Source organism: Oncorhynchus tshawytscha, linkage group LG10, assembly GCF_018296145.1.
Source record: "Oncorhynchus tshawytscha isolate Ot180627B linkage group LG10, Otsh_v2.0, whole genome shotgun sequence".
Taxonomy (NCBI): Eukaryota; Metazoa; Chordata; class Actinopteri; order Salmoniformes; family Salmonidae; genus Oncorhynchus; species Oncorhynchus tshawytscha.
Genome location: NC_056438.1, coordinates 39,007,708 through 39,035,652, shown reverse-complemented (window position 1 = coordinate 39,035,652; position 27,945 = coordinate 39,007,708). Strand labels below are relative to the sequence as shown.

The following is a 27,945-nucleotide window of genomic DNA, read 5'->3' as shown; positions in this document are numbered from 1 at the left end:
CTAGAGGCACTTCCCAAGCCAACTCACCGACGGAGCCTTTGGCTGCTATGGCGACCGTCTCGAGAAGGACCTGCACGATGCCGGCCCTCATGCGAGGGGTGTTCTTGTTGTGCGTGTCCAGGTGGCCCAGGACCTGCTGGATGACGTGGTGGGAGTGTTGGGCCTGGGAAAGACAGTGGGAGAGAATGAAAGAGGGAGGGAGGTGAAGATAAAAATACTTTAAGGTTGATGCACACACACACACACACACAGTTTGGAAACTAGGGTTAACTACTGCAGCACCCCTGGAGCAAATTTAGAGGTTCATGTCTTGCTCAAGGGCACAATGGCAGGGGTGGGGTTTGGGAGGTTTGGGGAAACAGTCGGTCTAATCTGTTGAGTTCAACACAATGTACATTTACCTTTATGAACACATGTACTTAATTTGTCCTTTTTTATTTCCTTGTTTCCAAACACTAAAACAATCAGCAACAATCAATGTCCCCACTACATCCGAAAACAGACAGGTGGATGGACGAACAGACATACTGTTTCACTCAGAGACAAAGGTGTTGGGATGTTCTCTCCTGCTATTGAGTGAACAGACAGGTGGACGGACAGATTCACAAAGACAGACTGACAAAGACCAACACAGACAAAAACAAAGACTGGCGGACAGGCAAATAGACAGATCCTCTGTAGCTCAGCTGGGTAGAGCATGGCACTTGAAATGCCAGAATTGTGGGTTCGATTTCCTGGACCACCCATACGTAAATTATATGCAGACATGACTTACTGACCTTGGATAAAAGGCATATATATGGTATTATAATATGACAGATGTACAGAGTTTATCTTGTCGATAGATAAACAATTTCTCTCTCAGACAGACCAGACACAGTCTCATCTAGCCAAGACACTAAAACCCAGACTAGGATTAGGGCTGACCCTGAGCACTGCTCAAACAAAGCTCTTAAAAACACGACACACCTCGCCCCGAGCCTCATCGATCGTCTCTTATCTGGCAAAGCCACCTAGGGCCACCTGGGGACTCCGTGCCGGCGGGCCAATTAAAAGAGCAACGGAAAAGGAAGAGGAGAGCCAGACACATCTGAGGGGGGAGTGAGAGATCTAGGGGTGTCCCTTGGGATAGACAAGGATAGTGTCTCTGTCTGTAAGTCAATGAGTGAGTGAGGGATGTATATGAACCAAGAGGTGTGGGTATATGATATACTGTATGTGCACTAGGAAGATTGAGGTAAGTTGGTGTGTTTAATATGGGGTTAATATGAGTGTTGCTGTTGTGAAATGTAGTTTTTGAAGCTTGAATACTGCAGTAGGCTAACATATCCATGTGTGTGTGTATGTATGTGTGTGTGTATAATCTAGTCAGAGTTTGTGGGAATAGCTTGTTCTCACGAATCAAAAAGAGATAACATGCAGAAGAGTGAACCAAACCCAACACTTCCCTTCTCCTTCAGGAAGTTCGCTCTCATGCAGAACTACCTGAATACAGACACACCTCCAATTTGCTCGAGTGCTCTCACCGATCCCACTGGGGAGTGGTGTCTAAGATTACGTGAGACTAACGTACGAATAGACAGAGACAGATTCTGATTCCATTGAGGGGGACAATGAAGGGAGTTTTAACTAACAACTGTAAAGTAAAGCAAGAGAGCCACAATCCAAATTCGACACCACACTAAGTAGACAATGACGTAAAACGTCAACAAATTTAACTAACCAATTAAGATACCATTTAAGTGTCTCCCAATAGGTTAAGTGTTTCACAATACACTAAAATGCTATGACTGGAGAACCCACCTGTATGGAGTACATGATGATCCGGAAACAGGAAACAGCAAACTCGTTGGGCTCCCACAGCCGGTGGTTGTCCAGATGACTGGAGAGGGAAGAACACAAAGGAAACACATTTCAATGACATTATAGTACTGCACATAACAAATGGGACAACAAACTAAGTTGTTGAGAATAGATTAACACGATACATTACATGAAAATTGCATTCATATATTTCAGGCACTACAACTTTTATTATGGCCTTATTTGAGTCAAAATGGCTCATAGGTTCCTGCCCAATCTCCTGTTTCTGTAGTGTGAGGCAGCTTGCTGTCCAAGTACACCCCCTGAACAGGGGGTCTATTGCAGGGCTTGGGATACTTTCTAATGTTCTATGTTATGTCATGCTTATATGTGTAATGTTTCACCCTCCTGAACAGAGCCCTATGAGCTACATTCCAGTGTACGTACTATTGTACCACTTTGAATACATTGCCCCAATACGTTGCTTCATTCTAAATAGTATGCTAGTTTGGGGGGGAGAGAGAGAGAGAGAGAGAGAGAGGGCATCCGGAGGAAAAGGAGAGAGCGAGGGAGAGTTTGCTAGTGTTTGGCCATCAAACAGACTGCATAGACTGGGTTTGCTTTTATGCTTTGTTTTTCTCAGTGAGACAGAAGTGTAAAAATGAGAAATTAAAGGGATGAGAGAGGTTAGGAGAGGACAAAGAGAGGAGAGAAGAGAGAGATGAAAGGGGTGTGAAGGGAAGAAATAAAATAGCAAATTCACATCAGAGACAGCTGAATCCGTAGACATATAGGGTGGACACGAGGATAAAGACACAGGCACATAAATACTGGAATCTCAGAGATACGAACACGTCAGGAATGGAGGTTGTTTGACATTCCGTGTTTTCTAAAGACCCAGTTCAACGGCATCTATTCGGTCGATTGGTCAGTCTGTAACTTAGGTTTACATCTTTGAGGTTCTACTGTATACAACACTGCTGCTGGGGCTTCAGTCTCCTTTACACTCAGTGTCACGCTACAATTACACTGATAACCACAGAGGATTCTCATGTTATACAGAGAAAAACATGGCCCTTTGGTGTAGGTTAAGTGTCTTAGCTATTCATGCCATAAAATCGCTCCCAATACTTTCTATGGGCCTCACCTAATATGGCCGACCAGTGACGTCAACACGTCCTGGTCACTTCCTGGCCCCTATCAAGATGGCTACTCACAAAGCTCGGAAGACTAATGCTCAATGAACTGTACCAATTGTATGGCCTATTTGCCCCATACTGAACAGGTGGACCACGGGCCGGATCCGGACTAAGAACAGAGTCAATACATGCTGTAGATCCCAACCTCACAAAATTGCCCCCCGGTATAACATATCAGACATTGCAAAATGTGTAGAATTGCATGATATTAGCTTTAAGAATGCTACATCTTCTCTCTGCCCCATGAAAAAATGTGCATCACAAAACACCAGTATCAATGTCAACAGTGAAGAGGCGACTCCGGGAGGCTGGCCTTCTAGGCAGAGTTCCTCTGTCCAGTGTCTGTGTTCTTTTGCCCATCTTAATGTTTTATTTTTATTGGCCAGCCTGAGATACGGCTTTTTCTTTGCAACTCTGTCTTGAAGGCCAGCATCCCAGAGTCACCTCTTCACTGTTGACGTTGAGACTGGTGTTTTGCGGGTAATATTTAATGAAGTTGCCTATTGAGGACTTAGAGCCATTATGCGCTGTTCTGTGAAGGGAGTAGTACACAGCGTTGTACGACATCTTCAGTTTCTTGGCAATTTCTCACATGGAATAGCCTTCATTTCTCAGAACAAGAATAGACTGACGAGTTTCAGAAGAAAGTTATTTGTTTCTGGCCATTTTGAGCCTGGAATCAAACCCACAAATGCTGATGCTCCAGATACTCAACTAGTCTAAAGGCCAGTTGTATTGCTTCTTTAATCAGAACAACAGTTTTCAGCTGTGCTAACATCATTTCAAAAGGGTTTTCTAATGATCAGTTAGCTAATCCAAGTTTTGCATTTTAAAAGGCTAACACAACATGCCATTGGAACACAGGAGGGATGGTTGTTGATAATGGGCCTCTGTGCGCCTATGTAGATATTCCATTTTTAAAAACATCTGCTGTTTCCTGCTACAATAGTCATTTACAACATTAACAATGTCTACACTGCATTTCTGATCAATTTTATGTTATTTTAAAGGACATTGTTTTTTTGCTTTTCTTTCAAAAACAAGGACATTTCTAAGTGGCCCCAAACTTTTGAACGGTAGTTTACTCCATCACTGGTCCTTCGTGGGACGCTGAAACTGGCTAGAGAGTTGTGGAGGTGATTCCAGGATCCTGGGATGAACCACAGCTTTCACTATTTTGGTAGCGTAGTCTGTAAAGACAAATAATAAACAGGCATTTCAATAATATTGGCAGACTAACAAAATATATTTTTTTATATCATTTCACTAGAAAGAATATAAAGAACTCTTACTGTTGGTGGGTTTGGTCTTCTCTGGCTGAATTGTCAACACTTTATTTTTTTATTTAACATTTATGAAACAGGGCAAGTCAGTTAAGAACAAATTATTATTTACAATGACGGCCAAACCCTAACCCGGGTGACGCTGGCCCTTCTTGGCATTTGGGACAGAGAGGGAGTACTTGAGCAGGTTGTCTTTTCTCACTGCCTACATCCATCCACTGTACTCATTGTAATGCAAGGCTGCAAGGTATGATCTAAACCCCCACCCCCCAGATAAAAGAAATACAGGCTACATTTGATGGGTTGGCGACATTTGAGAGACAACCATCTTCTCCAACCCCACTACATATAAAAAGAGAAATAACCATTATATTTTAAGATGGGCTGTTCTGCAAAAACAAATGTTTTTGTTCTGCAAGAACAAACGTTCCTCTGCTTGCAGTGGTACATGAGGACACAAAGGCATGAGTGGCATCGGTAGGTTGGTGTGTTGGTTCTGTATGTGGTACAGCACAACTTTCCATTTTGGCACAATCATTTCCCTGCTTTCTTCAGGAGACATTGCACATGACCAGTAGAGATAGTTGATCATGGAGTTCTACCACAGTGCTTGTCTTGCGTAGAGCTAATCACAGAAGAATATGAACATATAATACAAATGTACACATAGATGAGTAGAATAATCCTACCCAGTTACATCATGACCATAAAAAAATGTATTTCTTACATTTAGCCAAATATCAAGCGATACTTTGTATCTGGCATGTTCTCCTGGATCCATTTAATGATCTGCCTATTTTGGTCAATGATGAGGGTTTCAACCACTAGCTCAGCACTGTCAACAAACTACTTAGTCCTCTTCAACCCCTCCAGCTCAGACAATGTGATGTCCATCGTCTTATTGCTCTAAGATAAACAAAAAAATACACGCCAATGAAATTAAGCAAATTGGGACAGAACCATATTGTTGATTGTTTGACATCCTAGACATATTTTAGTATGTGAACACAAGATAAATCTGCTCAGGTTTTATTATAATAAATTACTTGTATTGTATCATGCTTCTGTCTATAACGTGAGCTGTTCAGTATGTGTTGACAGTCCTTCCTACCGCGCCGTTTTTGAAAGATATAATGTTAGCCATCGAGAACTACAAAAGATATGCTACCTTTCTCAACAACATTGATGAACTGAATTTAGCAGGCATGATCGACAGATCATTGACTCAAATGATGTCAATTAGCCTATCAGAAATGTCTAAAGCCATGACATCCTGTAATTTTCCAAGCTGTTTAAAGGCACAGTAGTCAACTTAGTGTATGTAAACTTCTGACCCACTGGAATTGTCATACAGTGAGTTACACATTAAATAATGTCTGTACACAATTGTTGGAAAACTTACTTGTGTCATGCACAAAGTAGATGTCCTAACCGACTTGCCAAAACTATAGTTCATTAACAAGACATTTGTGGAGTGATTGAATAACGAGTTTTAATGACTCAATAACTTTAAGAATCAGCTATCAGAGCAGCTTACAGATCATTGCACCTATACATAGCCCATCTGTAAATAGCCCATCAGGAAGTTAAAGATTGATCGCAAATGGGTCTTCCAAATGTACAATGACCCCAAGCATACTTCCAAAGTTGTGGCAAAATGGCTTAAGGACAACAAAGTCAAGCTATTGGAGTGGCCATCACAAATCCCTGACCTCAATTCTATAGAAACTTTGTGGACACAACTGAAAAAGCATGTGCAGGCAAGGAGACCTACAAACCTGACTCAGTTATACCAGCTCTGTCAGGAGGAATTGGCCTAAATTCACCCAACTTATTGTGGGAAGCTTGTGGAAGGCTACCTGAAATGTTTGACCCACTTAAAACAATTTAAAGGCAATGCTACCAAATACTAATTGAGAGTATGTAAACTTCTGACCCACTGGGAATGTGATGAAAGAAAGAACATATTAAATAAATCTCTCTTTACTATAATTCTGACATTTCACATTTCACAAATAAAATGGTGATCCTAACTGACCTAAGACAGGGAATTTTTAATGGGATTAAATGTCAAGAATTGGATAAGGTGCATGTGAACTTCCGACGTCAACCGTAGATGACCTCGAGCCAGTGGGTTTGGAGACGACTATGAAGCAAAGGCCAGCCAACGAGAGCATACAGGTCGCATGTGTGGGTAACGTATATGGGGCTTTGGTGACGAAACGGGTGGCACTGTGATAGACTGCATCCAATTTGCTGAGTAGAGTGTTGGAGGCTATTTTGTAAATGACATCGCCGAAGTCAAGGATCGGTTGGATAGTCATTTTTACGAGGGTATGTTTGGCAGCATGAGTGAAGGGATGCTTTGTTGAGAAATAGGAAGCCAATTCTAGATTTAATTTTGGATTGGAGATGCTTAATATGAGTCTGGAAGTAGAGTTTACAGTCTAAACAGACACCTAGGTTTTTGTAGTTGTCCACATATTCTAAGTCAGAACCGTCCAGAGTAGTGATGCTTGGCGGGCGGGCAGGGGCGGGCAGCGATCGGTTGAAGAGCATGCATGTAGTTTTACTTGCATTTAAGAGCAGTTGGAGACCACGGAAGGTATGGCATTGAAGCTCATCTGGAGGTTAGTTAACACAGTGTCCAAAGAAGCGTCAGAATTATACAGAATGGTGTCATAGAGGTGGTTCAGAGAATATCCAGCCGCAAGAGCAACATCATTGATGTATACAGAGAAAAGAGTAGGCCCGAGAATTGAACACTGTGGCACCCCCATAGAGACTGCCAGAAGTTTGGCAACCGGCTCTCCGATTTAACACACTGAACTCTGAGAAGTAGCTCGGAAACCAGATTGCATAGTGGAGAAGGTACGGTGGGATTCAAAATGGTCGGTGATCTGTTTGTTAACTTGGCTTTTGAAGACCTTACAAAGGCAGGGTAGGATAGATATGTGTATAACAGTTTGGGTCTAGAGTGTCTCCCCCTTTGAAGAGGGGAATAACCACGGCAGCTTTCCAATCTTTGGGGATCTCAGACGATATGAAAGACAGGTTGAACAGGCTAGTAATAGAGGTTGCAACAATTGCGGTGGAATTGCGGTGGTAATTTTAGAAAGAGAGGGTCCAGATTGTCTAGCCCAGCTGATTTGTAGGGGTCCAGATTTTGCAGCTCTTTCAGAACATCAGCTATCTGGATTTGGGTGAAGGAGGAATGGGGAGGCTTGTGCAAGTTGGGGGGTGCAGAGCTGTTGACCGGGGTAGGGGAAGCCAGGTGGAAAGCATGGCCAGCCGTAGAAAACTGCTTATTGAAATGTTTGATTATCATAGATTTATTGGTGGCGACAGTGTTTCCTAGCCTCAGTGCAGTGGGCAGCTGGGAGAAGGTGGTCTTATTCTCCATGGACTTTACAGTGTCCCAGAACTTTTTTGAGTTTGTGCTACAGGATGCAAATTTCTGTTAGGAAAGCAAAGGCTAGCTTTTTCAAACTGCCTGTGTATATTGATTCAGAACTTCCCTGAAAAGTTGCATATCGTGGGGGCTATTCGATGCTAATGCAGTACGCCACAGGATGTTTTTGTGCTGGTCAAGGGAAGTCAGGTCTGGAGTGAACCAAGGGCTATATCTGTTCCTGGTTCTACATTTTTTGAATTGGGCATGCTTATTTAAGATGGTGAGGAAAGCACTTTCAAAGAATAACCAGGCATCCTCTACTGACGGAATGAGGTCAATATCTTTCCAGGATACCCGGGCCAGGTCGATTAGAAAAGCCTGCTCGCTGAATCTTTTTTAGAGAGCATTTGACTGTGATGAGGGGTGGTCATTTGACCACGGACTCATTACAGATGCAGGCAATGAGGCAGTGATTGCTGAGATCCTGGTTGAAGACAGCAGAGGTGTATTTAGAGAGCAGGTTGGTCAGGATGATATCTATGAGGGTGCTCGAGTTTACGGATTTGGGGTTGTACCTGGTAGGTTCCATGATAATTTGGGTGAGATGGAGGGCATCTAGATTAGATTGTAAAACAGCCAGGATGTTAAGCATATCCCAGTTTATGTCACCTAACAGTACAAACTCTGAAGATAAATGAGGGATATTAATTCACATATGGTGTCCAGGGTGCAGCTGAGGGGAGTCTAACAAGCGGCAACAGTGAGAGACATATTTCTGGAAAGGTGGATTTTTAAAAGTAGAAGCTCGAACTGTTTAGGCACAGACCTGGATAGCATGACAGAACTCTGCAGGCTGTCTCTGAAGTAGATTGCAACTCCACCCCATTTGGCAGTTCTATCTTGGCGGAAAATGTTATAGTTGGGGATGGAAATTTCAGAATTTTTGGTAGCCTTCCTAAGCCAAGATTCAGACACGGCTAGGACATCTGGGCTGGCGGAGTGTACTAAAGCAGTGAAGAAGAAAAAAACTTAGGGAGGAGGCTTCTGATGTTAACATGCATGAAACCAAGGCTTTTACGGTTAAAGAAGTCAACAAATGATAGCGCCTGGGGAATAGGAGAGGAAATGGGGGCTACAGGGTCTGGGTTAACCTCTACATCACCAGAGGAACAGAGGAGGAGTAGGATAAGGGTACGGCTAAAGGATATAAGAACTGGTCGTCTAGTGCGTTGGAGACAGAGAATAAAAGGAGCAGATTTCTGGGTTCAAGGCATAATGTACAGACAATGGTATGGTAGGATGTGAGTACAGTGGAGGTAAACCTATGCATTGCGTGATGATGAGAGGTTTCGCCTCTGGAAGCATCAATTCAAATAGGTGAGGTCTCCGCATGTTTGTGGGGCATGACGAAAGAGCTATCTAAGGCAATTTTAGCAGGACTGAGGGCTCTACAGTGAAATAAAACAATAAACACTAGCCAAGACAGCAGTAGACAAGGCATATTGACATTAGAGAGAGGCATAAAAGCAATCACAGGTGTTGATCAGGAGAGCTAAGACAACAATGGGTAAATGGTGAAGAAAGGGCAGAGCGGGTCAGTTAGATACATACAGGACCTGAGTTTGAGGCTGGGGCCGACAGGTAAACAAAATGAGGTACTGTGTTATTGAAACAGTCCATGGGGCATCAGCTGTGTAGCCGAGTGGTCATAGTGTCAAAAGAGTAGCAATAGGTGAGACAGGGTGCTGTACGGTATTCACTACTACACTGGGCGAGGAGGGGACAAAGCATTCAGAAAAAGCTAACGGGCCGGGGCTAGTAGATGGTTACAGAATAGCCTGTTGAGAGGACATCGGGCGATCACATCGGCAGTCCAGTCGTGATGGACCGGCGGGGCTCCGTGTCGACAATAAAAGGGTCCAGACCAATTGGCAAAGGAGGCTAGCTGGCAGCTAGCTAGGAGTATTGATCCAGTGTAATGATCCAGAGAGGCAGGAATCCGGTGATATGGTGGAGAGAAGCAGTGAGATTAAGAAGTGAGATTACGATATACTGTATATACGAAAAAAGACTGGCTATTTACAAGGGTTAAGACACGGGATAAGACAAAGACAGATATACACGTCCTACTGCGCCGACATCTTGGATTTTAAATGTATGTCAAGAAGCAGTGCGGCTTGGCAGGGTCGTGTTTCGGGGGATGCATGACCTTTGCCTCTTCCGAGTCCGTATGGGAGTTGCAGCATTGGGACAAAACTGTCATTGAGTGGATGCTGCCATTCATGTAAAACATGTATCACTAGCCACTTTAAACAATGCCATTTAATATAATGTCTACATACCCTACATTACTCATCTCATATGTATATACTGTACTCGATACCATCTACTGCATCTTGCCTATGCCGTTCTGTATCATCACTCATTCATATATCTTTATGTACATATTCTTCATCCCTTTACACTTGTGTGTATAAGGTAGCTGTTGTGAAATTGTTAGGTTACATTACTCGTTGGTTATTACTGCATTGTCGGAACTAGATGCACAAGCATTTCGGTACACTCGCATTAACATCTGCTAACCATGTGTATGTGACAAATAACATTTGATTTGACTACCAATTGGGGAGAAAAAGGGGTAAAAGTACCACCAAAAAAAGGAAAAATAGTCAATGAGCTCTAAATTAAGACCATTCTACTGCCAATGTTTGTCTATGGAGATTGCATGGCTGTGTGCTCGATTATATATTCCTGTCAGCCATGTTTGGCTAAAAAAGCCGAATGCACTAATTTGAAAGGCTGTCCACATATCATTGTAGATATAGTGTGTATTCCATTTTGTCTGTCCATTAAAGAAAACTATTCCATCAGTCTACATCCTATTATCGTGTGTGTGTGCCTGTTTGTGGTAATAAACCTGTGTGGACTGTAATCTTCTCCTACTGGTCATTCACCCTTTTAACACAAGGACGCAGGCCGATTGTACCTATATATAAAAACCGGCACCTCTTTCTGAGTCTACCACCAGTTGGTGGCTCTCTTTTTCAGTCTCACTGGGCGGGCTCCCCCTCTCACTGGGGCGGCTCCCCCTCTCACTGGGGCGGCTCCCCCTCTCACTGGCCGGCTCTCTACTTCACTGGCCGTCTCTCCCCCTCACCGGCTCCCCCTTCCTAACTGGCTGTCTCTCCCCGCCTTGATCTCTGGCCGTCTCCCTCAGCCTTACCCTCGCTATCCATTTCCGCCCTCCACCTCCCGCTGCCTGCCTCGCTCTCCCGCTGCCTGCCTCGCTCTCTCGTTGCCCGCTTCGCTCTCCCGCTGCCCTCCATCTCTCCCTACTCAGAGGCATGGGGGAAAACCAGCCATCTGGTGAGCTGGAGCAGAGAGAGAGGAGGCTCACTGTGTCATAATGGGCCTACCGTCGTCGCGGTGACGTCAATCCAACCCTAGCCAACCCAGCAAACCCCTCTTCCTCTTCAACCCCCCCCCTCCTAACCCCTGCTATTTTTAGACCTGACTTCAAGATGCATTTCTCTCATTTTTCTCTCCTGGGTCTGTTGTAGAGTTGGGAAGTCTTGAGTAATGGTGTCAGTTTCTGTAGCAACACAAGACAAAAGGGTTGCCTGGGTCATGTTCATTAGGCACCAAATAGAGGAAAACGAGACAGATTGGGACTACCTGGACTTGTACAATACGAAAGGCTCCTTTTCACTTTCCATTTAAAAACATTATGTATGTTATGGTGGGCCCTACTGAACACCACCCTAGTTTAACTCAGCCGTGTCACTTGCAATATATTCCATGACAAGTCATATGTGCGCAGTTGAACTCAGTTAAAGAGTGAATTGACTGGTACACATATAGACTTATAGACATATATAGAATTTCAGTTGAATTGAAATGTACTGAACCAATCTTAGGTTGCCTCTTTCTACATAGGCTGATGGGACCAAATAGATATATAATACATAGATACAGTGCACAGTGTACAAAACATTAAGAACACCTTCCTTTTGCCCTCAGAACAGCCTCAATTCGCCAGAGTATGGACCCTACAATGTGTCGAAAGCGTTCCACAGGGATGCTGACCCATGATGACTCCAATGCTTCTCACAGTTGTGCCAAGTCGGCTGGATGTCCTTTGCGTGGTGGACCATTCTTGACACACACCCATCATCGCTTTCACCTGGTCAGTCTGTGTTTTGTACACAGTGTACATACTGAAATTGTTCTATTTAACTATATAGTTGGGACATCGCATTGCAAGCGCAATTAAACCGTATAGCTTTTTGTCTCATCCACTAGTCCAATCCAAAACAAATAGCAATAAGTGTTACGATTTCGCTCAGAACATTTTCGCTGAATCAGAAGTGTTAACTGCGTTAGAGCCGACGCCCCGAAAGCTGTTTCTCTCACAGACACGGGCAATGGATATTGCAGCTAAATCATACCTGTCCTTACATCTCAATAGCTACAGATGCCATGGTAATAAAAAATATAAATCTGTCAGTTTGCTTTGCTTCCATTTGTTATTGACTAGGTCTTTAGCAGGTATTTTATTGGATAAAACCTACTGTCTTTTTTACCCCCTACCCAGCCACGTGTTTCGACAATTAATAGCAGATCAGAGCTACAGTAAGCCAATATGCAAATAAGCCATTTGCCACACAGGTCTGCCATCTTTGAACTGAGTGTGTTTACAGGCAGTAGCAACTACACGACTTTAGAGCATTAGAAAGCATTCACCAAAAGCCATAAAATACTGTACATCGGAATGTATTTCTGCAAATATGTAAATATCACAGGAGTCCTTACATTTGGGAACTTTACAGTCAAATTTATCAAACAACCATGAACAAGTAGGCTATCTCTCCTCCCTAAGATCAACAACTAATGTTAACCAGAGCAAGGGAAGGTAAAATCTAATGAGGTAAGAGTAGATAAATCCTCAATTTTTTTCAGCACATACTGTAGTTGGCTGTCAAAATTGCACTGATAAACGATGGGGAATAGTAGCCTGCTCACCCATCTGCAGCTTTCCTGCCAATGCATGCTTGTTAGGCTGGACAACAGAATGAGTCAAAGTTCATCCAAGGTTGAAAAATGGCCAAAGAACATTGGTTGAGCTGGAACACTAGTCATAGCAAATTAATTTAAACGACCCTTCGAGCCTCTTCTGACTGGAATGATCCTTAGAATTCCATTTTCCCTAAATGACACCAAAAAATGTACACCTTTTTATTTTACCACTACAATCTGTTTTTAGGACAAAGCTGAAAACTAAAAACTTGATGGTGCCGAGTGTGCTTGTCTGCATAACATAACGAGGAAGTAGGAAAAAATGGCAAAATATGACTATTTCTGGTCGAGTGATTGATTACAGCAGAGTACGCTTCCCAGCCTTACATAATTAGAAAGAGGAGATCATCCTGATTAAAATGGTGTCTGACTTTTTAAAAAAAAAATCGAAATATTCACATTGCGAGATATTTTGTGAAATAAACAGATATACCTACACTACCGTTCAAAAGTTTGAAGTCACTTAGAAATGTCCTTGTTTTGTGAAATAAAAGCAAATTTTTTGTCCATTAAAATAACATAAAATTGATCAGAAATACAGTGTAGACATTGTTGTAAATGACTATTGTAGCTGTAAACGGCTGATTTTTAATGGAATAGCTACAAAGGTGTACAGAGGCCCATTATTAGCAACCACCATTCCTGTGATCCAATGGTATGTTGTGTTAGCTAATCCAAGTTTATCACTTTAAAAAGCCAATTGATCATTAGGAAACCCTTTTGCAATTAAGTTACCACATCTGAAAACGGTTGTGTGTGTTAAATTAGGGTTGGACTGAAAACCCACAGGACAGTAGATCTCCAGGAAGAGGGTTGGGCAGCCAGAAACAAATAAACTTTCTTCTGAAACTCGTCAGTCTATTCTTGTTCTGAGAAATGAAGGCCATTCCATGTGAGAAATTGCCAAGACACTGAAGATATCGTACAACGCTGTGTACTACTTCCTTCACAGAACAGCGCAAACTGGCCCTAACCAGAATAGAAAGAGGAGTGGGAGGCCCCGGTGCAAAACTGAGCAAGAGGACAAGTACATTAGAGTGTCTAGTTTGAGAAATAGACGCCTTACAAGTCCTCAACTGGCAGCTTCATTAAATAGTACCAGCAAAACACCAGTCTCAACGTCAACAGTGAAGAGGTGACACCGAGATGCTGGCCTTCTAGGCAGAGTTGCAAAGAAAAAGCCATATCTCAGATTGGCCAATAAAAGATTAAGATGGGCAAAAGAACACAGACACTGGACAGAGGAACTTATTTCTCTCAGATATTGCGCACAAATTAGTTTACATCCCTGTTATTAAGCATTTCTCCTTTACTAAGATAATCCATCCACCTGACAGGTCTGGCATATTAAGAAGCTGATTAAACAGCATTATCAATACACAGGTTTACCTTGTGCTGGGGACAAAAGGCCATTAAAATGTGCAGTTTTGTCACACAACGCCGACAGATGTCTCAAGTTTTGAGGGAGCGTGCAATTGGCATGCTGACTGCAGGAATGTCCGCCAGAGCTGGTGCCAGAGATTTGAATGTGAATTTCTCTACTATAAGCCACCTTCAAAATTGTTTTACAACATCTAGCAGTACGTGCACCTGGCCTCACAACCGCAGACCATGTGTATGGCGTCGTGTGGGCAGGTGGTTTGCTGATATCAATGTCGTGAACTATGTGCCCCATGGTGGGGGTGGGGTTATGTATGGGCAGGCATAAGCTATGGACACAATTTAATTTTATCAATAGCAAATTTACCGTGACGAGCTCCTGAGGCCCATTGTCGTGCCATCACCTCATGTTTCAGCATGATAACGCATGACTCAAGGACCTGTACACAATTCCGCGAAGATGAAATTTTCCCAGTTCTTCCATGGCCTGCATACTTACCAGATCCAGCAAACTTCGCCCAGCCTCTGATGAGGAGTAGGCCACAATCAACAGCCTGATCAACTCTATGCGAAGGAGATGTGTTGCACTGCATGAGGCAAATGGTGGTCACACCTGATCCACGCCCCTACCTTTTGGTATCTGTGACCAACATTTGCATATTTTTATTTTACCTTTAATTATCAAGGCAAGTCAGTTAAGAACAAATTCTTATTTTACAATGACGGCCTACCCCGGGCCAAACTCTACCCTAACCCGGACGACGCTGGGCCAATTGTGCGCCGCTCTATGGGACTCCTGATCATGGCCGGTTGTGATACAGCCAGGGATCAAACCAGGGTCTGTAGTGACGCCTCTAGCACTGAGATGCAGTGCCTTAGACCACTGCACCACTCGGGAGCTGTATTCCCAGTTGTGAAATCCATAGATTAGGGCATCATTTAATTATTTCAATTGACTGAACTAACTCAGTAAAATCTTTGAAATTGATGCATGTTGCGTTTATATTTTGGTTCAGTATATAAATTAAAATCATAACAAAATTGAAATCCTAATTTAGCATAGAAGAACAGGTTGCCTACACAGTAAAGGGGGGCATGATGTTTGAGGGTGGGGACAGAGCAGAAGGAGAAGGATGTGTGCAACATTAAAAAGGGCACTTGTAACAACAAAAGCAATGTACAGTCATATCAGGCATATGGGACCTATTCAGATTTTGTGTAATCAGACAACATGAAAGTAAAATCTGACATTGATTTGACAAAAGCTGGATCTCTTCTAGCCATGACCAGCCAGCCTTGGTGTTCGTAGACAGCCCTGTTTTGTTATTTATTAGGCCTAATTAAAATGTTCATGCTTAGGCTATATTAAATGAGATTCCTAGATTGTATTTGAAAACAGCTCTGTTTGGTTATTTATTAATAACCATTTTCTTACAGGTTGTTCGCAAATTATATTATACAAATATTATTTAGAAGTGATGTTTTATTACTGTTCCCCGTCTACTGTATCCATGTGGAAGAGTTAGGTTACTGAATAATTGTCACATTAAAATACTAATCAACCAGTTATGTTAAAACACAGAAATGTAGTGTATATTTCCACTGATGTAATATTATGGTCTCCTACCAGTACATTGTGAGATTTATGCATGAAAGTTGGCTAGCCCAGACCCATAGTGATATAAAGTCTAACGAGACAATTGTTATTCTTAACCCTGTTTACTGTATCCATGTTGAAGAGAAGAGTTGGTGAACAAGGGCAGCACAACATTTCATTTATGGATGTTTGTTTCTTTATCAGAATAAAAGATAAACACAAACCCGGATCCTTTGGTCATATGTAAACCGATCAACACACATCGCAGAGGCAATCTACACCAGTCACAGCAGGTTAGGAAAATTTAAGCAGCAGGTGAGGATAAAAAAATATCTACTTTTGATGTTAATTTGACAAAAGATGGACCCCTTCTATCCACGACCGGCCCGTCCCACCCCACTACCCATTCAGCAGCACAGCAGTGGAAAGACGACAAGGCAGACAAAATGAAGAAATTATAAAACTGATGTTGGACAATCAAATTCTATATGTAAATAAACAAAATTCGTTAAGGCTGGTTCATTACAAGAAAGCTTATTTACAATGTTTCTGTGAAACGAGTCTCGAGGCATTTATGAAAGCACAGTTCTACTGGATGATGTTAATAAATGTTGTGTTTATTGTAATTTCAACTATTGTGGGGTCGTGACTCTTGGCATATGTGATATACATGGCTTATTGTTAAAAACTATTTTTCCTATTATAGGCAGTTACCTACCTAGTGATTGCAAAATGGTAACTGTCCAATGTGAATAGTTGGCAACAATGTTTCCTTTCCAAGTGCTACTGAAATGCACCAATTGCGCATGATACACATTACTCTACACGTCTATCAATCCATTCCAAATCTATATACAATACATGTCAAAGGGGAGGCATATGTTGATCTTGGTTAGGATGCAGCGAAACTGCTAGGACTGGGCCTGAAGAACAATCATTTGCCTCTAATTTACTTGCGTTTGCGGTGGACCTTGGCCTGCTCAAATTGAGCTGCTGTTGTTGGGAGATCAAAATTGTCCAACTCCTTGGAACAGCTTGCAATGAGCATCCGCCTCGTTACGTTGTCCTCAAGAAGGCGTGATCTTGAGGTCGTCTTTACTGTTCTGGAGAAAGAATTCCCTCTCGGCGGGCACACTGGAAACAGGGATAATCAACACAATCTTCGTTAAAAAAAAATTCAGTCGGTGTACACTTCGCTGAAGTCCCTTATGAAGACATTGCGTCTTTTGTGTGAGTAAAATTAGAAACACACACACACTAATTTCCAAGCAGCTTGAGGATTTACCAGATTATTATGTATATTTTCCTTTGAACTTGGAGCACATCGACTGGTATTTCTCCCAGACAATTTGGCCAGTAACACTTGTATTTATATGCAAAAACTAAATACATCTGGGCCAAAGGACGCAATTTACCTGCAAAAGGAAACCCTTGTGTGTGTGTGTGTGGTGGCGACATGGCTCTAGCTGGCGGACGGCCCATGGTAAGCCTTTGACCTGGAATCAGGTCCGACACCACAGGAGCCAACGTAGAAACGATTTGAGTAGAGCAGCCGAAAGGCCCTGGGGGTGAATCGTCAAAGGCCCTTGTCATGTCCAGAAATAAACCCATAACCTCTAACCATGTGCTTCAAGTGTAAAAAAAGGTCCTGAATTCCAATCGACTCCTATAGTCACTGTAGCTGAATGTACCAACTCAAACTCCCTGGTCTGGTATACAGATACAAATCCCCACATAAAAAGCATCTAACAAGCCAATTACATTGACAGGCGATTCATTAAAATATCACACAAATGTATGTGCATGTCTCTCCTCTTCATAAAAGTGGAGGCGGGGAAGAAGAGCAGCTGAATCTTGACTTGTGATGAGGGAATGGAGGTGGTGTGAACTTTTTCTAAAACTAGATACATCTATATACAGTGCCAGTCAAATGTTTGGACACACTTACTCATTCAAGGGTTTTTCTGTACGCTTGACTATTTTCTACATTTTATAATAATAGTGGAGACATCCAAACTATGAAACGACACAAATGGAATCATGTAGTAACCAAAAAAAAGTGTTAAACAATTCAAAATATATTTTAGATTCTTCAAAGTAGCCACTCTTGATGACAGCTTCATGAGGAATGCTTTTCCAACAGTCTTGAAGGAGTTCTCACATATGCTGAAAACTTGTTGGCTGCTTTCCTTCACTCTGCGGTCCAACTCATCCCAAACCATCTTAATTGGGTTGAGGTCAGATGATTGTGGAGGCAAGGTAATCTGATGCAGCACTCCATCACTCTCCTTCTTGGTCAAACAGCCCTTACACAGCCTGGAGGTGTGTTGAGCCATTGTCCTGTTGAAAAACAAATGACAGTCCCACGAACTGCAGACTAGATGGGATATCACTGCAGAATGCTGTGGTAGCCATGCTGGTTAAGTGTGCCTTGAATTCTAAATATATCACAGACAGTGCCACCAGCAAAGCACCCCCCCCACCACCACACCTCTTCTTCCTTGCTTCATGGTGAGAACCACAAATGCGGGTGATCGTCCGTTCACCTACTCCGCGTCTCACAAAGACACGGCGGTTGGAATCAAAAATCTCAAATTTGGACTCAGACCAAAGGACAGATTTCCAACGGTCTAATGTCCATTGCTTGTGTTTCTTGGCCCAGGCAAATCTTTAGTAGTGATTTCTTTGCAGCAATTCGACCATGAAGGCCTAATTCACGCAGTCTCCTCTGAACAGTTGATGTTGAGATGTGTCTGTTACTTGAACTCTATGAAGCATTTATATGGGCTGAAATCTGAGGTGCAGTTAACTCTAATGAACTTTTCCTCTGTAGCAGAGGTAACTCTGGGTCTTCCTTTCCTGTGGCGGTCCTCATGAGAGCTAGTTTCATCATAGCACGTGATGGATTTTGCGACTGCACTTGAAGAACTTTAATGTTTGGATTGACTGACCTGTCTTAAAGTAATGATGGACTGTCATTTCTCTTTGGTTATTTGAGCTTATCTTGTCATAATATGGATTTGGTCTTTTAACAAATATGTCTCTCTTTTGTATACCCCTTACTTAGTCGAAACACATCTGATTGGCTTAAACACATTAAGAAGGAAAGAAACTCCACAAATTAACTTTTAACAAGGGAAACCTGTTAATTGAAAAGAATTCCAGGTAACTACCTCATGAAGCTGGTTGAGAGAATGCCAAGAGTTTGCAAAGCTGTCATCAAGGCAAAGAGTGGCTACTTTAAAGAATGTAATTTATTACATATTATGTAATTTCGAGACTCATAGCAAAGTGTCTGAATACTTTTGTAAACATGGTATTTCTGTTTTTTAAATTTTTTTATTGTTTAAAAAAAAAGTTTTTTGCTTTGCCATTATGGAATTTAGTGTGTAGATTCATGAGGAAAAAATATAATTGTATCAATATTTCAAATAAGGCTGTAACATAACAAAATGTGGAAAAAAGGAAGGGGTCTGAATACTTTCCGAATGCACTGTCTGTTCATAGCTAGCTAGCAGCACAAGCAAACGCTGTGCAAATATCTCTTTACCCACCATCAACACCAACAATCTCTGCACAGCACAACAAGGTGAGTCCAAAAAGGGATTGTATGATCCTGCATAAATGATGGAGTATGACAGGGAGATATGTGTACTGTAGCTAATAAAGTAATACTAAGTGTGTGTTGTGTAGTAAGCTGTTACTAGCCCATGTGCCTCACCCTAATAATTTGCTCCATTTTCCCCTCATAACTTAGCCTACTGTTCTGACTTGGTGGTGCACATTTAACCTATAGCCTGTTTTAGAGAACTGTCAACATTGAATATTGTCATTGGCTGCTTATATGCCCCCTTTATCCTACAATTCTGACTTGGTGTACAGGGAGAATACTGTAAGAACGGCCCATGTTCTGAATTCTGTCGCTGTACATTTCAATAGTGCTGAACAAACCGTTATATTGACTACGTCCATCCTAGCTCGCTCATTGTCTTTGGCTCGTGAGTGGCGCAGCAGTCTAAGGCACTGCATCTCAGTGCAATAGGCGTCACTACAGTCCCTGGTTCAAATCCAGGCTGTATCACATCCGGCCTTGATTGGGAGTACCATATGGCGGCGCACAATTGGTCCAGCGTTGTCCGGATTTGGCCGTCATTGTAAATAAGAATTTGTTCTTAACTGACTTGCCTAATTAAATAAAGGTTAAATAAAATAAAAATTGAATTATATTAATCCGCTCAACGTCCCCTTATGCCATCGTTTGCACATATCAATTGTCAGTAGAAACCACATTTGTTTATGCAAGTCAGCCATATCAGCTATGTTTTTTCAAAGGCAGTAAATTAGGCTGAATTAACTGTTTTGCTGGCAGACAAGGCGCCACTGACAGCCAGGTGTAGCAGTGGTGAGGTGTTGGGACTGCTGTTGGGACTAACAGTTTGCCGGCACTGTTTGGCACCGTCATAGTGCAATTAATGTACTGTTTAGTGTTTGGCACGTCATAGTGCAATTAATGTATTGTTTAGTTTGTGTTGTGTAGTGGCATTGCTGGCATGCATCTAAATGATAATTTTTTGCCCCACCAAGATTTACATGATATAAATCGCCACCGTTCCTACATATTTTTTGGTTGTGCTTGCCTGGAACTAGGACACCTAAGTAATACCCTGGGTAATCTTGAACTTGAATGCAACAGAGGTGTTTTCTAACACTAGAGGATTAGGGAGAGTGTACATCAAATCAAATGGTATTTGTCACATGCGTGAAATGCTTACAAGCCCTTAACCAACAATTCAGAACAAGAAATAGTTACGAAAATACAACACATTTGCAACAATGTTATTCTATCTTTCCGCAATTGTATGCCATCTATAGCACTGGGTCATGTTCATTACGGCAATGCTTTGAAACTCAAACAAATGAACATGATCCTGTAATCGAGTGGTACAAACTATCTCCTCGACCTAGACCCTCCTCCTGCACGGACATTGTTCCAGATGCCAATAATAACTGTCAATGAACTGAATCTGAATGGGTGGAAACCAAAACACTAGGTAAAACAGGCCATCCCCAGGGCTGTATTCAATAATGCACACGATATTAAAACAATTTACATGGAAACATGTAAGCAAGTGTTTCTCATTGGACAAATTCAGGTATGTTCCTCATTTTGGCCTGTTTGGTTCTGTTTGGATCCTTGTGAATACTACATACCAGTTTTCAACAGGACCAACAACACCATAATGGCACTGCTTCTTCAACTAACTTGCAATAATAACAGCACCTTGATGATGATAATAATAACAACAACAACGAGTGTAATGAAGCAACACTTGACGACACTCTTTTCAATCTGCCACCACCTCCTGCAAAACCAACTGGATTTGAATTAGCAAAGCACAGGGGGTAAAAACAACTTCCCGAGCCCAGCAGAAAGCTCTGCACACTACACTGCAAGGTGTGGGTGAGTGATTTAAGAGAAAGCGAGAGAAAGAGCGATAGGGAGAGAAGAGAGAGAAGTGTGTATGTGCGTGTGTTACAGAGAAGAAATATAATTCCAGCTCCCCCAGACAGGACCCTGTGAGGCTGTGGATTTGAGACTGATAATGACTCCTCGGCTAAAATGACCGCCATCTCATTCCCCCCACGCCATTCAGACAGTAACTGGGTAATGTTTGAGCTTCTGCTCAGTGGAGGGAACCACAGCCAATGAGAAAGTGTGAATTAGATTCAGTCACAGAGGTCTGTGAGAGTGGGTGACCGTGTTACTTGGATGCAGTCAGACTATTAGTCTTGGTTGGTAGAACTTCACCTCAGTAGGTATTGGATCAATAGATAGGCATCAATCAAATCTAATTGATATTAAAGATATATTTTTCAAGAGAGACCAGCTATGGTTCCTGTTTTCAACCCAATAGTGAAAAAGGAAGATGCGGTTGCTATTTGGAATGCACCTTGCATGTTGTTTGCCATATTCGACATCAATCTTAAAATGACCTTGTCCCTTGCCGCCTCCTACACTACGTGACTAGACATAATGAGACCACCCCAGTCAGATTGTCTGTGCGTGTGGCAGTGATCGCTGGTGGGGGAGACCATCCTCGTATATAGCCACCCACCAGCCTCCTCTGATGTGAAGTCTGTACAGCCTGGTAACACTAGTACTTACACTAGTACAGGGCGGACGGCGTTGTTCATGTTGCCGTAGGCGGCTCTTCCCAGCAGCTCTCTGAAGCAGCTCTCGGCCAGAGACGCTGGGTTTTCCTCACCATCCTGCCCTGTCTCCGAAGGCGTGCCAGGTGGGCCCACCCTGAGAGAAGGAGAGAGAGAATTGATCAAAATCGCTGTTTCCTTACCACAGATAAGTGCACTCATACAGAATATATGTATTGGCTTGAAATAAAAATCCATAAGTACCAGTAACATTAATACCAGTATCTCACAAGATATTGAATAAGAAAATGTAAACTTCTCAGCAGTTTTGGTCCAGCTGTTATGACTTTGCAGCGAGCTAGAGGCAGTGAGAGGGGGGTGACTGGAGACAAATCAGCGCATCAGAGAAAACAGAAGAAATCAACGAAAGAGAGAGAGAGTGCAGGTCTAGAGTAAGTCTCATCAGCAGTAAATCTGTAAATAATCAGTCTATCAGAGAAAAGGTGTTCGTGTGTGTGTCTGATGTGAAATGGCTAGCTAGTTAGCAGGTGCGCGCTAATAGCATTCAATCAACTTAAGAGTGTGCGTGTGTGCGCCCACGAGCGTGAGAGAGATAGAGAGAGACAGACAAGTTAATCCGAGTCTTCATGACGATTTACACGACTACACTATATAAACAAAAGTATGTGGATTCGGCTATTTCAGTCACACCCATTGCCGACAGGTGTATAAAATCGAGAACACAGCCATGCAGTCTCCACAGACAAACATTGGCAGTAGAATGGACTTACTGAGGAGCTCAGTGACTTTCAATATGGCACCGTCATATGATGCCACCTTTCCAATAAGTCAGTTGGAAAAATGTCTGCCCTGCTAAAGCTGCCCCGGACAACTATAAGGGCTGTTATTGTGAAGTGGAAACATCTAGGAGCAACAATGGCTCAGCCGCAAAGTGGTAGGCCACACACGCTCACAGAACAGGATCGCCGAGTGATGATCGGTTGCAACACTCCCTACCGAATTCCAAACTGCTTCTGGAAGCAACCTCGGCACAAGAACTGTTCATCGGGAGCTTCATGAAATGGGTTTCCATGGCCGAGCAGGCGCACACAAAGCTAAGACCACCATGGGCAATGCCAAGCAACGGCTAGAGTGGTGGAAAACACTGCTATTGGACTCTGGAGCAGCAATGATATTTTAGACAATTCTGTGCTTCCAACTTTGTGGCAACAATTTGGGGAAGGCCCTTTCCTGTTTCAGCACGACAATGCACCCGCGCACAAAGCGAGGTCCATACAGAAATGGTTTGTTAAGATCGGTGTGGAAGAACTTGACTGGCCTGCACAGAGTCCTGATCTAAACTCCAACGGACACCTTTGGGATAAATTAGAACGCAGACTGTGAGCCAGGCCTAATCGCCCAACATCAGTGCCCGACCTCACGAATGCTCGTGGCTGAATGGATGTAGGTCCTCGCAGCAAATGTTCCAACATCTAATGGAAAGCCTTCCCAGAAGAGTGGAGGCTGTTATGGCAGCAAAGGGAGACCAACCCAATATTAATGTTCATGATTTTGGAATGAGATGTTCGATAAGCAGGTTGTCCACATACTTTTGGTCATGTAGTGTATGACTGTGTCCAAAATGTCACCATATTTCCTATATAATGTACTACCTTTGAACAGAGCCCTATGGGTGCACTATATAAGAAATAGGGTGCAATTTGGGACTCTGTGGGATAATCTCAATTATAAACACATCCTCTGTTCTTGCCTCCTTCTCAAAACCAATTGGATGAGAAAGCCAACCTTCTCCTCCAATGGGGTTTGAGAAAGTGGTGAGGAGAGAGGACGCGAGGAGTATGCAATTGAGATTCTCCCTATGAGTTTCCTTATAGAGGGGGAGTTAGAAGTGGAAAGAAATTGTCATATTTCTACGTGAAGCCTAATGAGTTTGTCTGTACTGAATAAACAGTGTGTCTGGTATGTCTGATATTGGCAAATTAATGAAATGCTAAATAATTTCCCCGCAATAAGCCCGGCCACAGATGGGCTGTGGGCATCTGTTTCTCGGGAGAGAAAAACAATTATTTGCAGCCCACACACAGTTCAATGGAAAATGTTACGCTTATTGATTGTTTTCAAACCAAGCCTCAAAATTAGGGAAAATAATTGAGAAATAAAAAAAGCAGATAAATGTCTCAAATAGGCTTAAGGGTGATTGCTCAGAGAGAGACAAAGGGAGGGGGGCAGAAAGAGAGAGACAAAGAGAGGGGGGTAGGGGCAGAAAGAGAGAGACAAGGGGGGCAGAAAGATCGAGACAAGGGGGGGGGCAGAAAGAGAGAGAGAGATAATGCACTTTGAACCACTGAAAAAATAATATCTGTCTTGCAGCCATGCGGCAGTCAAGGTGGTCCACAAGGTCGCTTACTTGATCCGTGGTGTGACACCATTTACAAAGAGGAAGTGACCGGCGCAACAGCAGGAATTAATTTGAGACAAAGAGCCATTCCCTCGCAGCCGACCATTAAACGGTAATCTGCAGTTCGAACAACAACAAAGCAGCTACTGTTCTGTTAAACAGCTGTGGGATGGGGCTGGAGAAATCAAATTCAGACTGAGCAAAGACATCAAAGACCAACAATGGAGTAAAACAAGCTTATATTTTGGGTTCTTATGGGGTATGACAGTTGAACTAAGCTCATGAGAAATGTATAAATTAGTTATATTTTTCAAAATTCAATGGGTATACAGTGGGGGCAAAAAAGTATTTAGTCAGCCACCAATTGTGCAAGTTCTCCCACTTAAAAAGATGAGAGGCCTGTAATTTTCATCATAGGTACACTTCAACTATGACAGACAAAATGAGAAGAAAAAAAATCCAGAAAATCACATTGTAGGATTTTTTATGAATTTATTTGCAAATTATGGTGGAAAAAAAGTATTTGGTCACCTACAAACAAGCACGATTTCTGGCTCTCACACACCTGTAACAACTTCTTTAAGAGGCTCCTCTGTCCTCCACTCGTTACCTGTATTAATGGCACCTGTTTGAACTTATCAGTATAAAAAGTTACCTGTCCACAACCGAGCTGGGACCAAAGAAACAAAGCCTACCATCAGTAACATACTACGCCACCAGGGACTCAAATCCTGCAGTGCCAGATGTGTCCCCCTGCTTAAGCCAGTACATGTCCAGGCCCATCTGAAGTTTGCTAGAGCGCATTTGGATGATCCAGAAGAAGATTGGGAGAATGTCATATGGTCAGATGAAACCAAAATATAACTTTTTGGTAAAAACTCCACTCGCCGTGTTTGGAGGACAAAGAATGCTGAGTTGCATCCAAAGAACACCATACCTACTGTGAAGCATGGGGGTGGAAATATCATGCTTTGGGGCTGTTTTTCTGCAAAGGGACCAGGACGACTGATCCGTGTAAAGGAAAGAATGAATGGGGCCATGTATTGTGAGATTTTGAGTGAAAACCTCCTTCCATCAGCAAGGGCATTGAAGATGAAACGTGGCTGGGTCTTTCAGCATGACAATGATCCCAAACACACTGCCCGGGCAACGAAGGAGTGGCTTCGTAAGAAGCATTTCAAGGTCCTGGAGTGGCCTAGCCAGTCTCCAGATCTCAACCCCATAGAAAATCTTTGGAGGGAGTTGGAAGTCCATGTTGCCCAGCAACAGCCCCAAAACATCACTGCTCTAGAGGAGATCTGCATGGAGGAATGGGCTAAAATACCAGCAACAGTGTGTGAAAACCTTGTGAAGACTTACAGAAAATGTTTGACCTCTTGTCATTGCCAACTAAGGGTATATAACAAAGTCTTGAGATAAACTTTTGTTATTGACCAACTACTTATTTTCCACCATAATTTGCAAATAAATTAATTAAAAATCCTACAATGTGATTTTCTGGATTTTTTTTCTCATGTTGTCTGTCATAGTTGAAGTGTACCTATGCTGAAAATTACAGGCCTCTCTCATCTTTTTAAGTGGGAGAACTTGCACAATTGGTGGCTGACTAAATACTTTTTTGCCCCACTGTATATCATTCATTTAAAAGCAAAGAAATGGATTGGGGGGTACAAAGCTAACATATGGAATTGTCTTAAGATGGGCATACCATTTGTATTTATTATGGATCTTCATTAGCTGCTCCCAAGTCAGTAGCTGCTCTTTATGGGGTCCAGCAAAATTAAGGCAGTTATGCAATTTTAAAAACATTAAACATTCTCAGATTTCACAACACATTAAGGTTGTGCCCGCAGGCCCCTACTCTACTATCACATACAGTTGAAATACATTTAAACTCAGTTTTTTCACAATTCCTGACTTTTAATCGTAGGCTACCTGCTGCCCCAAGTGGTCGTTGTCATGTATTCATTATCTTTAACATTTTTGTAGTTTGCATGTTTCAGTAACGATTAACATGTTTAAACAGTCGTACATCTCTGCTTGATTTAGGTTTTGGTATATTTGGCATTTTTACACCTACAGTACATTCTGAAAGTATTCAGACCCCTGAACCTTTTCCACATTTTGTTACGTTACAGCCTTATGCTAAAATGTATTTAATAAATAAACACACAATACCCCATTATGATAAAGAGAAGTGGTTTTAAACGTTTGTAAATGTATTAAAAAAACACAAAAAACATCTCATAAACATAAGTAAGAACAGTTGAAGTCGGAAGTTTACATACACCTTAGCCAAATACATTTAAACTCAGTTTTTCACAATTCCTGACATTTAATCCTCATAAAATGTCCTGTTTTAGGTCAGTTAGAATCACCACTTAAAATTAAGAATGTGAAATGTCAGAATAATAGTAGAGATGGTGATTTATTTCAACTTTTATTTCTTTCATGACATTCCCAGTGTGTCAGAAGTTTACATACACTCAATTAGTATTTGGTAGCATTACCTTTAATTTATTTAACTTGGGTCAAACGTTTCGGGTAGCCTTCCACAAGCTTCCCACAATAAGTTGGGTGAATTTTGGCCAATTCCTCCTGACAGAGCTGGTGTAACTGACTCAGGCTTGTAGGCTTCTTTTGCTCACACACGCTTCTTCAGTTCTGCCCACGAATTTTCGATAGGATTGAGGTATTTGTGGTGGCTACTCCAATACCTGGACTTTGTTGTCCATAAGCCATTTGCCACAACTTTGGAAGTATGCTTGTGCTCATTGTCCATTTGGAAGATCCATTTGCGACCAAGCTTTAAGTTCCTGACTGATGTCTTGAGATGTTGCTTCAATATATCCACATAATTTTCCATCCTCATGATGCCATCTATTTTGTGAAGTGCACCAGTCCCTCCTGCAGCAAAGCACCCCCACAACATGATGCTGCCACCCCCGTGCTTTACGGTTGGGATGGTGTTCTTCAGCTTGCAAGTCTCCCCCTTTTTCCCAGATCTCCAGCGGAGAAAGACCACGAAGAACAGAGAGGTGTAGTCCACGGACGCAAATAGTGGATCCGATCCTGGGTAAACTCTATTAGGCTACAAAATACACAGTTAACGGCAACAAAACAAACGGAAGAGAGATGCTTCGGAACTGAGGGTTGAACACATCCTCATTCACGTTTCCATCACAACCCCACTTTTGCGCAGCTTATGCTGGCTATTTAATTGGGAATTAAAGGGAAAGCGCCATATTGGAAGGAGAAGCACTATTTAATTGGGAATTGAAGGGGAAGCGCCCTATTGGAAGGAGAAGCACTGAGACGGTTCAGAAAAATTCAGGGCCGTCACACTATGCTTGTGTTGCTTCACAGTCCCCGCTGTTCCATTAGGTGTATTTTAATCTATTTTTAAATATATTTTTACTGCTTGCATGAGTTACTTGATGTGGAATAGAGAAATGCTTTAAAAATGGGCAGACTTCTCCCCATCTAAGATACTGTTGTATCAACATGTTTTGATTATGACAGTTTACAATCCAGGGTTACTCCAAGCAGTTTAGTCACCTCAACAGGCTCAATTTCCATATTATTTATTACAAGATTTAGTTGAGGTTTAGGGTTTAGTGAATGATTTGTGGGATTGCAACGTA

General features: G+C 42.3%; 1 protein-coding gene across 5 annotated transcripts in view; it reads right to left on the bottom strand.

Annotated features, from left to right (window-relative positions):
* Positions 1–27,945, bottom strand: part of efr3a (EFR3 homolog A (S. cerevisiae)) — a 248,436-nt gene that overhangs the window by 88,739 nt on the left and 131,752 nt on the right. For all 5 annotated transcript variants that reach the window (XM_024419921.2, XM_024419917.2, XM_024419920.2 and 2 more), the window contains exons 8-10: positions 21,899–22,039; positions 1,804–1,882; positions 28–163 (exon numbers count right to left, since the gene is read on the bottom strand). In XM_024419921.2, the coding sequence (XP_024275689.1) occupies positions 28–163; positions 1,804–1,882; positions 21,899–22,039 (356 nt within the window). The remainder of the gene's footprint in view (positions 1–27; positions 164–1,803; positions 1,883–21,898; positions 22,040–27,945) is intronic.